The sequence below is a fragment of the Fusarium sambucinum genome, chromosome I, assembly GCF_050947815.1.
Source record: "Fusarium sambucinum isolate potato_lamoka chromosome I, whole genome shotgun sequence".
In the NCBI taxonomy this organism is placed as follows: Eukaryota; Fungi; Ascomycota; class Sordariomycetes; order Hypocreales; family Nectriaceae; genus Fusarium; species Fusarium sambucinum.
Window position 1 is genome coordinate 664,145 of NC_139294.1, and position 16,071 is coordinate 680,215.

Consider the following 16,071-nt stretch of genomic DNA (forward strand, 5'->3'; position numbering starts at 1 on the left):
ATATGAGATCTTCTCGTGTTTCTCTTCATCACTTCATGGACTTCGAAAATACAACTCCCGAAGTGGTTGGAGAAGTCGTCTCCGATGAGGGTACGATTTTTGTTTATCTTTAGGTTATACCCAGATTTCTCATTTTCTTCAGAGTTTTCAATAACGGTTAGTCTGTCCGTGCAGATCAAATTTCAATAATATTCCAATCTAAGGTTCTCAAGACAAGGTTTCCTTCCAAGGCGTGACTCATACGTCCGATGAAGGTACGTGTGGGGGGCATGACAGCAACCTTGACAGTGTGATCGATCAGTTCACTCGAATCAATTGAAATAAATAGAAGATAGAAGAACGACGAAGTTGTACAGCGCAACTACCACAGTCTCAAACCACTCACTTTGTTAAGCTATGTCGCCCTCAACTTCTCCAACCATCAAATCTGCCCTCGGTGTACCAGGATACGCTCTGGTCACAGGCGCCGGTTGCAGTATTGGTCGAGCTATCTCATTACTCCTAGCACGCGAGGGTTGCGCTGGCATTACATTGGCCGACTTTAACGAGAGGGCAGCCGTCGCGGTCAAAGACGAGCTCACCAATATTGCAACAAATCCAGAGTTCAGGGCAGTAGTCGTCCGTGTAGATGTCCGAGAGGAGAAGTCGGTCAAGTCAATGATTGACGCAACAGTCACGACGTTTGGCAGAATTGATTATGCTGTCAATTGTGCTGGCATTGGTTTCAAAAAGGCTACTGGCGATACGGAGACGCCAGACTGGTACAGGGCTATTGGCAACAATTTGACCGGTGTCTTCTTATGTGTCCGTGAACAGATTCGACAGATGGAGACTCAAGAACCCCGGGACAATGGGTATGTGGTATCCCTCGAGCGCCAGCGTGTGTGTGTAAGCTGATATAATAAAAAGTACCTACGCCCCCTTACAACGCGGTTCTATCGTCAACATCACGTCGCTAGCTACTGTCTCAGGTCTCCATCATTCGGGTGCGTACACCGCTACAAAACACGGCGTTCTGGGACTGACTCGAACATTATCTCTGGACCATCCTCAAGTAAAGCAGAATGCAGTTGTTCCTGGCTGGATCAAAACCCCTCTGACAGACGAGATGAGAAATGATGCCCTGGATAAAACCAATAACTGTATGCCTCTCAAGCGGCTTGGACTACCAGAGGAGGTTGCAGAAGCAGTAGTATGGCTACTGGGAGATCGAAGCAATTTCGTGCACGGTACCTTTGTTACTATCGATGGTGGTTGCCATACAAAGTAGCATTAGCACAGGCATCACAAAGTCTCTTGGGGATTGAGTTGCATACCACTGCTGTGTGGCAAGATATACTGCATGTCACTCATGTTGCACTTTCAATTGATTCGCCAAACCTGAGTTGCATGCATAAGATTTGATGCCCAACAAACCTAACAAGAGAACCCCTCCTCAAACAAAGTCTCAATCATGTCTTGTCTATTGCTATAATCATAACTTTACTTCTTCTGTCACCGCCATCATGAATACCGATAAAGACCGGATCTCAATGGAATCCACCTTGAAAGAGCTGCACGCATATGCCAAGCTACTTTTCCTCCGCAGTGGTCGCCAATTCGAAGATAAAGCCTTATACCAGGAACTTGGAGAAACTTCATCCCTGGACGAGTCCATCAACGACAGCAGCTCTTCGAAGAATGTTTCACTCGGTAACCTTGACACCGACCATTTGCGTCGCAAGTTCCTGGACCGGTTGGCTGAAACAGTTTCTTCGGCGAAAGGCGGTGGCCATGTTGTTGCTACTTATATGTTCTACTGGCCTGATAAGGTCAAGGTCTTTGTAGCGATAAATTCGGGATTCACTGAGGGAGATGCATTGTCTATGTTCCTAGACAACTTGTGTACATTGCTCAGGGTTATTGCTTCTGCTTCAGGTTTGGTCTACTGACACTGCATTCAGATACTACCGCTAATGTGAGAATTGTCAGATGTTGGGTCGGAGAAGCACACAGATACACTCTGGAATTTGTTACTTCGCCACCAATCCTCAAGACTGAAGAATGCCATCGTCGATTTGCGGCAAATCATAAAAACCTTCCAGCATCTCCTTCCGCAGCACCTCTCTTCAGAGTTGTCTAGCAAAAGTAGTATTCCTTTCGATATAGTCGGAGTTGCGCTTGACTTCGAGGACTGGTTGAAGCTATTGGCCAAGTTACTTTCCAGCGATGATGACTCGACATTGGAACGACATGACAGACTTGTGACTCTCAGTCATGATCTCTATCGCATCTTTCCTGCCGAAAGATTCCAGGCTCTCGGTCGACAGGGTCAGAAGCTGCACCAGGCGATCGGCTTCTTGGGTCGTCTCAAGATGTCGTTTCATGTTCTTGTTGAAGCTGCAAGGCAAATATCGGGATTTGAATGTCTGTCTCTCATTCCCGTCACTAATTCAAAGGGTCGAAAGAATCCCTCTGGCCGAGAATGGAGTCTAGCCAAAACATTTGACGCTCTCAACCTTCAAGTGAATGATACAGCCGTCGAGAAGTTGATGGGGACATCAAGCACGAAGATTAAATGGACAAAGGATAAACTCATCGACGACATTTCAAATCTCAAGTCACGATGGAAAGTACATGCGGAAATCCAGCTCATAGTTTTTACCCTAAGCCACCCCAATGACGTTGCCAGTGGAAAGCGATTTGACTATATTGGTTGTAGCAAGTATGCCTGTTTGCTATGTTCCAGATTTCTGGACTTTTTCCAAGGGTTGAAAACGCGGGGCTGTCATGGCAAGCTGTATAATGACCGCTGGACTCTTCCTCCTGTTGAGAGAATGGGGGTTGACGGTCAGCAAGCACTACACGAGGCTGCAATGGGAGTTACAACGTGGATGCGAGAGACGTTGATTCGCAGTAAGGTGCTGCCGGCTCAGAGAAAACCGGAGGTTAAAGAATCCACGATTGGCGGCAGTTCAATTTCGACGCTGGGGACAAATCAAGAAGATCGCCACCTAGCTCACACCATATCCGAGCATCTCTATTCCCAACGAGCCCAAAACCTCTATAGACAACCCAACCAAGAAAGGTGCGTTTTTCCATACGCTATTATCACTCTCCTATTCGGGTTGAATGCTAAGGATATCGATTAGCCCGTTCAATCCTGTTGAAGACAAGGAAGTCGGAAGAATTCAATTTCGAGACCTAAAATGCACTCAGGACTTTTGTTGTTTGTGTGGGGAAGTAGAAACAACTCGACGGTGCTCCCATTGTCGGGAAGATCTGTTCTGCAGTATGAAGTGCGAGCGCGAAATGCCATTGTCCCACCTCCTCAAATGCAACATGCGACAAGTCACGTCAGCGGACATCTTTTTGGAGGACATTGTTCAGGATACAATCCCTACAGACCCCCAGGTACTAGAAGACTACTGGTTCTACCGATGCCACACCGGTCATGAACGGACGCATTTGTTTGGACTTTTCAAAGGACTTCTACATCACCATCCTGATCCAATTTCGCGTGAAACGCTTCATCAATGGCGATCAGATCCAGGAGGGAACGCAGTCCTAGCCGCAAAGATAGTTCAAAAATTCGAAGAGATACCGGAGGGGAAAGCAGGAAGCTATTTCCCATGGTTCTTAAGACACCGTGAACGCTTCGAGTTACCAGATGGGCACGAATCAATTGCCCGACCACCAAGTCCCATGACACAGGTACAAGGCATGTGGGACAAAGCCCGAAAGTATCTAGCCCCTGAGGATCGGAACAAGCATTTCGCAGACTTGGATCCTTTTGCGAAGATGCATTGCTTTGCATTCTATTCCATGATCTTACAACATGGATACCCAGGCCCGATGAACCAAAGCGTTTGCCATTGGTTTGACTTTGGCTTTGCTGTGTGCCGAGACCAGTACGAGGAAACCGTACTGGCCGGAATGTATATTGATATGCTATTCGGATCGGAAACGCAACAGCAATACGAAGAGAGCCTCGAGTCCCCAGCTTTAGCGGGCATGATCAAGAAGAGAAATCCTGCCTGTACCTTTGATGAATTCTGGAAGGCGTGGGACAAAGGAGAGCTCGTGGCCATATTCAATAGGCGTTGGCCACCGTCCACAAATCCACATTTCTCTGGAGTCTCTGATCACGAGTTTCGTAATCGTTTGCGCAAGTTCCTCGAGGCAGAGACACCTCTTCCGTCCATCTGGAAGTTGCGTCACTTTATTGCACTACAGAATGTTTCTATAGAGTCTGCTGTACCTGACATAGCTGAGGCGGCTCGAGACTATGGATTCTCTGAAAGTCTAGACACGAGAATGAGTATGGAGTTGAGGGATTTCTATGCGCAGCTTTTCCAGAAGACAGAGCCGATGGAAATTCACTCTGAGAGGATGAATGGCAATTTGGTGCAATTTACAGAGCGAAGTGTGACTTCTATGACCCCAAGGACAAAAGAACTACTTAAGAGTCTTTAGTTGACTATATCAAGGGCAAGTAAATTTGTTATCCCGGTAGATATCGTTCATGCAATACACTTATTGAGGGACAATACAACGCGCATAGCCATGTACCAGAAGATTGTTGCATGCAAAGACAACCAATCAATCAGTACTTTCGTGAAATTCATACTTCGCAGTTTAGCGAAGAAAGAATCATGATCGCTGGGCGAGGGTTAATAAAATTGCAGTGAAAGGTAATGTTCACAAGGCGTAGCCAATCATTCCCAGTGGCTGTGCAAGTCCCAATATAACCCCCAAACCCCTTCCCAAATCACTATCAATCTTTACGAATAACTATCGCTAATGATACGTGAATACATATGATGTAGACAACTTGTAGTGGTAACATAGTCACGTAGCATAGAGGCTGTGGAGTCTCGCGCCTCAACAACCAGAACAGTCAATTCACCGTTTTATTCCTAGCTAACAATATCGAATATGATATCTCTTGTATCTCAATATCATAAGATTTCTATTTATGACAAGTCCCTGCAAACTTTACTACGTGCAAACAATCCACTAAAACGGGGGATAAGAGCGCAAGTTTAATATCAGACCTTCAATCGTCGGCATTTACCGAGAGTATAGGGTATGATCCTTATTGTTGACGACATCCCGCGCATGACCGTATCGTTTACGCATATACCAAAGCTTAGGACGTTCTCGGAGTACTTCAACATTAGGCAGGTCCGGATATACAAAAGTTCAAAGTTTTTTTCAACACAAACGTTACATCAGATCGGAGTCTGTAACCCTCTTTTGACTCGCATCTTGTTTTGTTTAGTCAAGGAATCCCATCCTGCAACTAAAACAACCGCATGAACTTTTCTCTAACCGAGAACCTATATTACGAAATCACTCTTGTTTAAGCATATTTCATTATCAACAAGGTTCCTTCAAACTCAATATCACGGCAACCTCCGTTTGCATTGTGTCCTGGACCAGGGGTTCATAACAGGGGACAGGGGACGGGGACGCAACCCGGGTCCGCTAAAGACTCCATAGATCAGGTCATTTGCGGGAGTTTTCTTAGTCGGATGGTGATCTTCCGTGTTTCCGATGATCCCCTTGTTTAATTATTCGCCGACAGAAAGAGACTAGAAATTGAAAGACTTTTTGCATTACATTATTGTGTTTTGGTATATCTAAAAGTACAAAGAAAAATACATGTAGGATAAACAGACAGATCTATCGCTTATGGTGTCCGTGTCCTTTTGTGGTTACTGTTGTTGCTGCTACTATCGTACCCCCAGTCATGAACCGCTGGATCCTTGTTGGTTACATCGCGCAAATTTGAATCGTTAAAAGCTTCCGACTGAACGCTGATCTCTTGCGCCACGACGATCCCCTTGCCATTACCTCCGTTTGTTCCGGGAGGTGGTAAAATTTGCTCGTCGCTTGCCCAGGCTGTTGTTTGAGGCATTGAAGATAGTGGGTGTCCGGCGTCGGACTTATTGGTCCTTCTGACGCGACTGTTGTTGAAACGACTTCCAGCTTCGTTGCTTCGGAGTTGGTGACTTTGTGATGCGGACTTGGTAGCTTTGCTGAAGAGAACGCTGAGACCGATGAGGCTGGCTCCTTTTCGGAGGAGAGGTTGGATGATGGGGAGATTTGTGACGATGATTGCGACAAAGGTTTCGCGACATGCCCATGAGCTGCCAGAGACTGCGCCTTCAGGACCGGCCTAATTGATGTTAGTAAGAATTGACAGGGATGAGATACGTGGTGCATACGGTAAGAATGGTGACAGCTCGAATTGTACCAGCCATCATAATGAAGAGAGCACCGCTGAACAATAGCATCAGCGTAAGTCTGCGTCGCAAACTAATGTTGACACCCCAAAGAAGCTACAAAATTGTTAGATGGACATCCCGATAATGATTGTCACGTTACTCACAGGTAGTGGAATAGATAGCAGGTAAATGTCAGTCAAGATGTTGGGAATGACAACCACCAAAACATATGCCGGTGACTTTGTCGGTTGGCAAATAAGACCTGGATCAGGACTGACTTGCCAAAAGTGATGAAATGGCTGACAAGATAACAAAATAGTAAAAAAGACAACGGCATAAGTAATTCCGAGGAGGATGTAAGCGACAATAACGCGCATCCTAAGATGCGACAAGCCCGATCTACAAATAAGTCAGTATTGCCAGTCTTTGGTTGTTAATAGTGGCATCACATACGTGAGCCGAGCGTAGAAAGCAGTGACGCAAAACTTGAGACACCAAAGAATACAAGCATAAAAAGACCAGCCTATGACTTGAATCTTGGATCCCCAGACACGATTGAAGTGTTCTTCTCCGTCTATGTCGATGTTGGCGCGTTCCTCATTCGTCATGTAACTATTCGTAAGGCCTTGGAATTTCGCTCCGACGAGGTATGCCGCTACTGTCTCGGCAGTGAAGATGAGCTAGAATAGTCAATAAGGATCGGGTCTTGGCGAGATGCATGAGAATAACTTACACCAGTAAATGGCATCAGGTAATCGTCCAATTGCCATCCTGCAAACCCAACTTGTCGCGTCCTAACCACCATTCTCACCCCAATGGTGAAAAGACCCAGGGAGAGAAGGGTGAACTGTTCTTGTATGGCGTCCATGGTGACGTGCGCTCGTTTACAGTAGATCCAGGTTCAAAAGAGGGTCTCGAGGAAAAGGACGAAAAGAAAGGTGTTGGTCGTGACGGACACATGGGAATAAATACAGTTCGAGCTCTAACAAGCATGAAATCCTCTGTATTAAACTCGTTTAATTAAAAAAAAGAATCCATTAAAACCTGGGGGGGTTTGCCTTCTAAGAACGGGTTCATATGCCGAGACATTATAGCCTGAAACTCGGTGACCTACAACCCTTTCTTTTTCTTTCCCTTGGCCCATCTTAAGACGGATTAGGTTGATACGTCCCAGAAGGTCCCTAGAACAACGACTATCAAGGTACATCAGGTACATGGAGCCGATCACTGAGTCGATGCTAAAGTGCTGCGGCTCCCCCCTTGTAGATCGCGTTGTCTGCAATAGGGAATGATTAGCCAGAAAACAGATTATGCCACGTTTTATTGATAACGTTCCGTAGTTGGTGCTGTAAATCAACGGGCTAAGAACGCTCGCCCAAGCTGCCAAAGGAAGTATGCTCCGTGTTAGAACGGGGAGTATAGGTGCTTTGGCCACCGGGGGAACAGGTTTTGGTCGGTAAAACCGCCGGTTTTAAAAAGCAATTATTAGTGGGATAACCGAGTGATAGCGTACCGGTCGCTAAGAGCTTCTATCAAAATAATTGATGCATTTCTGTAGGGTCACGTCTACCGAGACCTCGGTTATGTGGCGTCCGGTAATCTTGGTGTCAGAAACTGATTTAAGACGTGATAAATGAGGACGAAAGACCACGTGTGGGAACAAAGTGATTTGCATTTGTTAATCCTTGAATGTCTCAATGTGACATTCAACCAAAATGACCGTTCGCCATCCATATTCCTCAAGGATTGTCTGCCGTCTTACCGCAGGTAGATTATGTGAGACCCTTGTCTTAAAGCGGGCCTATTTCTCGGCAGTCAATGTCAGGCCAGGTCAGATTCGAAACTATTTATGTATGTTGGCTGTATTATATAAGACATGGCTTGTTATAATAGCCCGCTTATATGTAAACTGAATCAAGAACGAAACAACTGTTTTGACAGAAGTATCTTGTAGATATCTACCTGGGTACATCACTCCTTGTAACTGACTAGGTTTATTATTGCTCCATTATAAAAGAATCCATGATCGACAGAAACCCCTGAGACCTACAGCGACGAAAAGAGTCTAAAAGGCATTAGCACCCGCCCATTCCCGCCATGTATCAATGCGTAATCCCCGCTTACTCCATAACTTTTATGCCCAACAACAACCAAACCAACAGACAGTATCATTGTTGATACTGGTCTTGTTTCGTACTACCTAAATAAAGTAGGAGGGACTTGGCGAACGTTACACTATACTAAAGTAGTCCATGACGCCCTAGTCACCAACGCCATACCCTGTCCCCAGTTTAACTAATGAGGGGGTTTTATCGTGAATGCATAACTAAACCCAAACAATGAAACTACTCAGCTTGTACTGCATTGCGTGTCACTTGAGTTGACTTGTCTTGATGGGGCAATTGTAACTACACAAGTATATAGCTCCTCTCCTGACCCCTCTCTCCTCATCCTGATTCCTCATCTTTTAAACCTCGTATTCTCATATCAACATTAAGCAATCTCATACCATTGCCTCATAATTGAGTCAGCCTGAATCGCACAACCAATTGAACACATTTTACTTATCACGCACTCACAAAGATCTACAAGATGGCTGAATCAAGTTATGACTTTATTGTCGTAGGAGGTCCGTTGTTCCCCCCGCCACCGTCCGTTCGCAATGACTCGATTCCCACACTATTGCCAATTGATCTGCACAACGCTAACCTTTTTTCTCTACAGGTGGTCCAGCTGGTAGCTCCGTCGCAGCAGGTCTTGCGGCGTCAGCCAAGAAACCCAGTGTTCTTCTCCTTGAAGCAGGTGGCACAAACGAAGACCGCAACCTGCGTGTTGACGGTCAGCGATGGCTTACTTTTATGAACAAGGATATGAACTGGGGTTACAAGACGACGCCTCAGGAATTCGCTGATAGCCGAGAGCTGGATTACTCTCGCGGTAAGGGTCTTGGTGGTTCCAGCGCTATCAACTTTGGTGTCTACAGCGTTGGTGCGCGTGACGATTACGAAGAGTGGGCGCGTATCGTCGGCGATGATTCATACTCTTGGGATAAGATTCAAAAGAGATACAAGAGTCTTGAGAACTTTCACGGTGCCCTACCTGAGGGTATTGACAAGAAATATGCTGCTCCCAAGAGTGAAGATCATGGAAGTGAGGGAAAGCTCCATGTTGGGTATGCGAGTGAGTGGGAGAAGGATCTTCCTCCCGTTCTTGACCTCTTTGAGGATGCAGGATTTCCACTGAACCCCGATCACAACTCTGGCAACCCTCTTGGAATGTCGGTCCTCATCAACTCGAGTCACAAGGGACGAAGGTCTACAGCTAATGATTTGTTGGAACCTAAGCCTGAGAACTTGACTGTATTGACAGATTCTTCTGTGCAGCGAGTTATTCTCGAGGGAAACAAGGCTGTTGGAGTTGAAGTCAATGGAAAGAAATGCAAGTCAACCCAACTGAACAACTTCAGACCTCAAGCTAACAATCTTTAGACCTCGCTTCAAAGGAAGTCATCCTCTCAGCCGGAGCCCTCAACACCCCCAGCATCCTCATGCACTCAGGAATCGGTCCCAAAGATCAACTCTCCCAATTCAACATCCCCGTTGTAAAGGACGTCCCTCGCATCGGCCAAGGTCTACGCGACCACATGTTCACACCCCTCGTCTACACCCGCAAAGAAGGCGACACAGCCCGTAAGCCCTTCTACGGTGACAAGAAAGCCATGGACGATGCCCTCGAGCAGTGGCGCCGCGACGGAACAGGTCCCTGGACAAAGTTTGCCTGCGAGTTGGGTATTGGCTGGTTCAAGCTTGACAAGCTTGTCCAGTCGGAAGAGTTCAAATCTCTACCTGCCCAGGAACAGACCTATCTCATGAAGGAAACTGTGCCGCATTATGAGATTTTGACACACTTTCCTATTCACTGGTTTATTCCCCAGTTCCCGGATGATAACCTCAACTACTCTTGCATTCTCGTGTTTTACTACAACGCGCAGAGTCAAGGTGAAGTAACACTTCAGTCATCCGATCCCAATGTCCCTCTCAAGTTCGACCCCAAGTTCTTGTCGTCGCCTTTCGATCGTCGCGTAGCCATTGAGTCACTCCGCGACGCGTTCCGTCTCGTCAAGCATGAGAACTACGTCAAGAACAACGTCGACACCATGGTCGGTCCCCAGGGTGATTCAGACGAAGAGCTTCTTGCGCACTGGAGAGCGACTATCTCTTCTAGCTGGCACATGTGCGGCACGACCAAGATGGGGAAAAAGGATGATCCTGAGGCTGTTGTTGATAGTGACTTCAAGGTTATCGGTTTCGAGGGATTGCGTGTGGCGGATATGGGTGTTGTGCCTGTTTTGGCTAATTGTCATATTCAGTCTGTTGCTTATGTGACGGGTATGACGGCTGCTGAGAAGATTATTGCCGAGTATGACCTTGCTTAGATATGAGTTATGACGTTAGAAGTTAGTAGGTATATAAATGCATAGCGTGGCTTTATACATGCAGTTTATCAAACTTATAAGGTGACTGACTACACGTTTATTCCTCGAGCTACCACTTCTGTAATCGTGACAATATATCTTTGTAAACATATTAAGAGAGTGAAGCCCAATATATCAGTTCCTTCATCATGGTTCACCGCAGGATACGTCAGTTTGATGTCCCATCCTCGTTTCGTTATACTGGTCAAGCGGCTCTTTCCAGTGTTGGCTAAATCCTAACCAGATCACAATCCAGCAATTAATATCAATCTTTTTGAGATTTGGTAGTTCCGGTTGCACGGCAGCCAATTCTTCAAAGAACTTCCTACCCAGCAACTCTCCATCGTCATCGCCAGCAATCGCTGGAGTAAATTCTGGTCCTACATTCCTCCCAAACTCCTCTTCGCTATCATTGCAATCTTCATATGAAGGATCTAATCGCGAATATTGAGAACGCCACAGCTCGGCGACAAAGGTATGTGAGCGCTGCTTCATCAGGCGTGAGCATTTTTGGACGTGGGAGAGATAGCCTGTTGATCCTTCTGCGTAGCGACGGGGTTGGGCAATGTGAACTACCATCTCGTGGTCTCGGTACAATAGATGTTTGACATCGTTTGCGATAGCGTCGTTGATGTAAAGAATAGGCGCTTTCTGGGGAGTATAAGCTGTCTTGTGCGCGAGAATGTTTGTGAATTTTATGTCCTGCAGGGCGTAATTGTAGATCTTGTCTCTAATCTCCCTTGGGAAGACTGAGAAGGGGTTTTCGACTGCCATTTTTAGGTATAGCCTGTAAGTTGTAGGAGGACTTGAAGTTTAGGAAAGCGACTTGATATACGACAGGCAATTCGCGTACTATTGTGCTGACGTGAGATTCTGCATCATGACGTTGAGACAGGGAGAGACCAATGAATAGAGAGAATCGAGATTGGAGTTTGATCGAGTAAGTATGCTTAAATCAAGTGTCGTGGATATCTGTGTGTGACTACACTTTAGTGCAAAGATATGAGTTACACAAACATTGCAATTGACCATATACCTCTAATACCCATCCATCCCATCGGAGGAATCTGCAAATGTCTTACCCCGATGCATCAACTTCCCCGCGGTAAACATAAGACGATCAAGATATGACAACCTTGTCCTCCCCTCCTCGGCTATGCATGCAACGTTTCCTGCAGAGATGCAAACAGATTACCGTAATTTTCCATCAAATTGATCGCAGTTAGCTGGTGCCTAATGCAAGCCAACGGACTCAGCCGCGATGATCCCCTCTGAATGCTATCTAGCCTAGATGACAAAGGATAAAAAGGCTGTCATTGATTTGTTCATGCCCTTGGAAAATCATCGGATAGCTATGTTACCTTACCCATACCCCGCTGTGGCAGCAGCTAACTGCGATCAATTTGATGGAAAATTACGGGTAGTATCACATTTAACCTCGTTCAAATGACGTATGAAACGACTTTACCTACCGAAAAGAGTTTATCTGCATCCTTGTATGACTGTCAAAAGTGCCTCGATATCGTTGAGCGGGGAACCCTGCCTCATCTCACAGAAAAGACAAATTGTAGTACCGGACGCCGAGATGGTTGATAAGTAAGAGTATAAAGACCTGTTTATTTCTCCTCAGTTCAAGACAATCATGGGAGACCTGCATCTTCATAACCCACACTCATATCAACAACCTCTCGACATGTCTTTGGCTGCAGTGGGTAGTCACTTCAGCGCCTCACTTGGCCTACTAGCTCTTGGCGGTCACAATGTGTCCATGACAGATCATGTCATACGTACAGAAGCAGACCTCGGTGAATTAGACGAATTCTACAATATTGACTTTGCATCGCGTCGCTATGAAGCCTTGGGAGACTATCACAAGAGTGAACAAGATCTTCTTGACGAGATTGACTTCCAGAGTCTCGACCAAGAAGGCAAAGTGGATTACATTATGCTCAACACGTTTCACACACGACAGCTTAACAATCTGGATCTTCAAAAGACGTCTAAAAAGAGCTATGAACCACTCATTCCTTTTGCTGGGGACCTCGTCGGTCTTCTTGAAGCAAGACAAGATGTTGAACCGATGAAAGCAAAAGAAACAGCTGGCCTCTTGAACAATATCACAAAGTCCATCGGTCGTGTCCAAACGAAGGTTCAAGATGGTGGCTTCAACGTCACAGAAACGACTGGTTACCTTGCTACGAAAGCCATCACAGGTCTTCTGGACGGTTTGGAAGAGTGGTTCACCTTTTACTCTACCTACGACCCCCTTTTTGACTTTTGGGTTACCACGCCATGGCAAGCTGCCAACTCTTCGCTCACAGAGTATCTCACCGTCGTCCAAACAGAACTCGCAGGAATGAACCAAAAGGATGGGCAAGATATCATCGTCGGTGAACCCATCGGCCGCAAAGGTCTAGAAGTGGAACTCGAAGCAGAAATGATTCCATACACACCTGAAGAACTCATCGAAATCGGCAATCAAGAGTTTAAATGGTGTGAAAAGGAAATGATCAAACAATCTGAAGCTCTCGGCTATGGAAAGGAATGGAAGAAAGCGCTTGAACATGTCAAGAACGATTATGTCGATCCTGGAAAACAAACTGAATACGTACGAAGCTTGATCGTTGAAGGAAGTCTCTTCGTCACGGAGCGCGATATGGTTACTGTTCCACCGCTGTCAAACTCAACATGGCGCATGATAATGATCGACGCAGAACGTCAAAAGGTATCACCATTCTTCCTCGGGGGTCCAACGATTCAAGTTTCGTATCCTGTTGTTTCAATGGAGCATGATCTCAAGCTCATGGTCATGCGCGGCAATAACAAACATTTCGCCAAAGCTACGGCGTTCCACGAGATGTTTCCTGGTCACAGGCTGCAGCTTTACATGGCTGATCGGTACAACTCGCACAGGAAGCAAATTTTCGATACGCCCTTTTTTGTAGAAGGTTGGGCTCTGTACTGGAAGTTCCTGTTCTACGATAGAGATGATTTCCATCACTCTCCCGAGAATCGTATCGGGGCTCTTTGGTGGCGCATGCATCGGTGTTTACGAATTATCTTTTCTCTCAAGTTTCACTTGGGTGAGATGACAGCTCAAGAAGCTGTTGATCTACTCGTTGACAGGATTAATCACGAGAGGAGTAATGCAGAGGGTGAAGTTAGACGGTCTGTCGAGGGGACTTACTCACCGCTTTATCAGGCTGGATATATGCTGGGTGCTCTGCAGTTGTGGAAGTTGAGAGAGATGGCTGTTGACAGTGGAAAGATGACGCAAAAGGAGTATCACGATGCTATTTTGAAGACTGGTGGGTTACCGATCGAGATGGTAAAGGCTTTGATTCTGGAAGAGGAACTTTCCAAGGACTTTAAAGCCGAGTGGAAGTTCTATGACTTTGATTAAACATTATATATGTCCGTAGCTAAATTAACATCTAGTCTTCACTTTCCATCCTACTTTCAATACTCTTGTGAGAACAAGCAGAACTGCAGCAAGTGTACTTGACAGAGCAGCCCAAACATGTGCCCCCTCCAAACTCTTCGACTGCAGTAAACCACCAATAGGCGGTCCAGATAAACCCGCAAAAGAAATGAGACTAAAGCACATTCCCATTCTCGTGCCAATGGTGTCAAGTCTCTTTGTTATGCTAGCAACGCCAGTTGGCATAAGACTCTGGAAAGCTCCTGAAGCTATACCGTAGAATATAGAAAAGACGTAAACTCCTGTCTCGTTGTGGACTGCTAGCCATGTGTATGCAACGATGGCTACACACATGCCAGCTGGTGCGATGGTGTTCAAAGGACCAATTCTATCAGCGAGGAAAGGAATTAAAACTCGAGTTGGAAGACCGACGGCGTTGATGATTGTTGTGAGAAGAGATGAGTCAGAGAATGACATGCCGATTTCATCTTGTCCAAAGGATGCAAGCTGTATCATTAGCGACCAACCTCTTGCGTTGGAAGGGAAATAAACTCACGTAGTAGAAGGTGTAGTAAACAGACCACACGAAAAAGAACAAGCCGCTCACGTAGCAAAGATAAAGCGTATCTTTAAACGCGGACCAGTCAATGATAGGTCCCGTTTGTCTCGGTGGGAGTCTAGGCCTCATGAAGACAGCCACAAGCGCAAAGCCTATTAGGTTAATGAACCCCAGCACTCTCGCCGTCCATGAGAATCCAATCGATGGGAGCAAAGTTCGCACAACTAGAGGATAAACAGTGCCACCCAAAGAATTACCTGTGGTGACGAGGCCAATGGCTATACCTCTTCTCTTCTCAAAGTACGTTGCCACCAGAGCTAGCGAAGGAGCAAAAATGATTCCTCCGCCAATACCCGTAACAACGCCCTGGGTAATCATGAGATGCCAATACGAAGTCGACAAACTCATAGTAAAAATCCCCAGAAGTTGCAGTGTCGAGCCTACGAGAAAAGTAGGAACCCAGAACCCAGCGTCGAGCAATCTTCCAGAAAAGGCACTTCCGAAGAAAGTAAACCAAACCTGGATTGATCCAATCCACGAGATTTGAAATGGTGTCTGGGGAAGCGTGGACGTGTAATGGGCTTGGAAACTACCAAACGAGTTGACGTAACCCCATGTTGCAAAGATGGCAATCCAACCCATAGCTACTTGTGTCCAAGCTTGGAGGCCACCATCTGGAGGAGGAGGAATGTCGCCTGGTCGAAAAGTAGCACCTGCTGAAGCGATGATTTCAAGATCTTGCATCTCTGAGCGCGTTCCTTCACGACGAATAGTCCCCATTCTCCTGTTTATTGTGAGTACATTCATCGATGTGATAATGTTGCAGTGACAAACTCACGTCATGGGTTCAAAGGTTGGTTCTTCAGATTGAGATGATTTTACAGCCATTTTCACGGTGATTCAAGAGTATGATTTAGAAAAACAGTATATTTCGTAGAGTAGGGAGAAGCAAAAGTCGGAATCATGTTATGTTTACAGAGTAAGAGTAACGTGCACCGATACCGCTTCTTTCTTCTCCTTATAATGGAACCGGGAATAACCACGTATATCATCAAGTCTCCACTGAAAAAATCTCTGTTAAATTTCGGTTCGGGTGACAATCGCCCGAAGATATTAGTGGATGATGTACAAGATAAGCGGGTAGAGTCGTGTTGTTTAGTGGGGAGATGGAGATAACTATTGCTACAGTACGAATGAATGATGAGATTGTTATCTTGAGACAAGGTAGTGAAGTTACTGATACTGGAGAGATAGAAAACTTGGGCTAGATCGGCATACATGAACCTCTCCACATGCGGCATGAACTATTTAACATTGGACAGGTTGGAGTCAACTTGGAGGTCAGCCCTATACTCCACTACCCATCACTTGAACTGGAGTTAATTATCGGTTCCTGATTCCGATA

The 16,071-nt window shown here is 45.9% G+C and overlaps 7 protein-coding genes across 7 annotated transcripts; 4 read left to right on the top strand and 3 right to left on the bottom strand.

Moving 5' to 3' along the window:
* Positions 1–396: 396 nt before the first annotated feature.
* On the top strand, positions 397–1,270 carry FSST1_002936 (SDR family NAD(P)-dependent oxidoreductase; the record flags this gene model as incomplete). The annotated part of the gene is made up of 2 exons (XM_083228970.1): positions 397–854; positions 910–1,270. 2 exons carry the CDS (start codon positions 397–399, stop codon positions 1,268–1,270), a joined length of 819 nt encoding a protein of 272 aa, XP_083086366.1.
* A 235-nt stretch (positions 1,271–1,505) lies between these two features.
* On the top strand, positions 1,506–4,455 carry FSST1_002937 (nucleic acid/nucleotide deaminase domain-containing protein; the record flags this gene model as incomplete). Its single annotated transcript, XM_083228971.1, has 3 exons — positions 1,506–1,917; positions 1,972–3,067; positions 3,132–4,455. 3 exons carry the CDS (start codon positions 1,506–1,508, stop codon positions 4,453–4,455), a joined length of 2,832 nt encoding a protein of 943 aa, XP_083086367.1.
* Positions 4,456–5,674: 1,219 nt separating this feature from the next.
* FSST1_002938 (uncharacterized protein) lies at positions 5,675–7,080 on the bottom strand (the record flags this gene model as incomplete). Its single annotated transcript, XM_083228972.1, has 5 exons — positions 5,675–6,163; positions 6,213–6,326; positions 6,377–6,611; positions 6,666–6,892; positions 6,946–7,080. The coding sequence occupies 5 exons, from the start codon at positions 7,078–7,080 to the stop codon at positions 5,675–5,677; spliced, it is 1,200 nt and encodes a 399-aa protein (XP_083086368.1).
* Positions 7,081–8,804: 1,724 nt separating this feature from the next.
* On the top strand, positions 8,805–10,647 carry FSST1_002939 (GMC family oxidoreductase; the record flags this gene model as incomplete). The annotated part of the gene is made up of 3 exons (XM_083228974.1): positions 8,805–8,841; positions 8,937–9,650; positions 9,701–10,647. The coding sequence occupies 3 exons, from the start codon at positions 8,805–8,807 to the stop codon at positions 10,645–10,647; spliced, it is 1,698 nt and encodes a 565-aa protein (XP_083086369.1).
* A 186-nt stretch (positions 10,648–10,833) lies between these two features.
* On the bottom strand, positions 10,834–11,460 carry FSST1_002940 (uncharacterized protein; the record flags this gene model as incomplete). Its single annotated transcript, XM_083228975.1, has 1 exon — positions 10,834–11,460. The coding sequence occupies one exon, from the start codon at positions 11,458–11,460 to the stop codon at positions 10,834–10,836; it is 627 nt and encodes a 208-aa protein (XP_083086370.1).
* An 868-nt stretch (positions 11,461–12,328) lies between these two features.
* Positions 12,329–14,089, top strand: FSST1_002941 (uncharacterized protein; the record flags this gene model as incomplete). The annotated part of the gene is made up of 1 exon (XM_083223783.1): positions 12,329–14,089. One exon carries the CDS (start codon positions 12,329–12,331, stop codon positions 14,087–14,089), a length of 1,761 nt encoding a protein of 586 aa, XP_083086371.1.
* Positions 14,090–14,113: 24 nt separating this feature from the next.
* Positions 14,114–15,554, bottom strand: FSST1_002942 (major facilitator superfamily domain-containing protein; the record flags this gene model as incomplete). The annotated part of the gene is made up of 3 exons (XM_083228976.1): positions 14,114–14,614; positions 14,664–15,450; positions 15,505–15,554. The coding sequence occupies 3 exons, from the start codon at positions 15,552–15,554 to the stop codon at positions 14,114–14,116; spliced, it is 1,338 nt and encodes a 445-aa protein (XP_083086372.1).
* Positions 15,555–16,071: the final 517 nt, after the last annotated feature.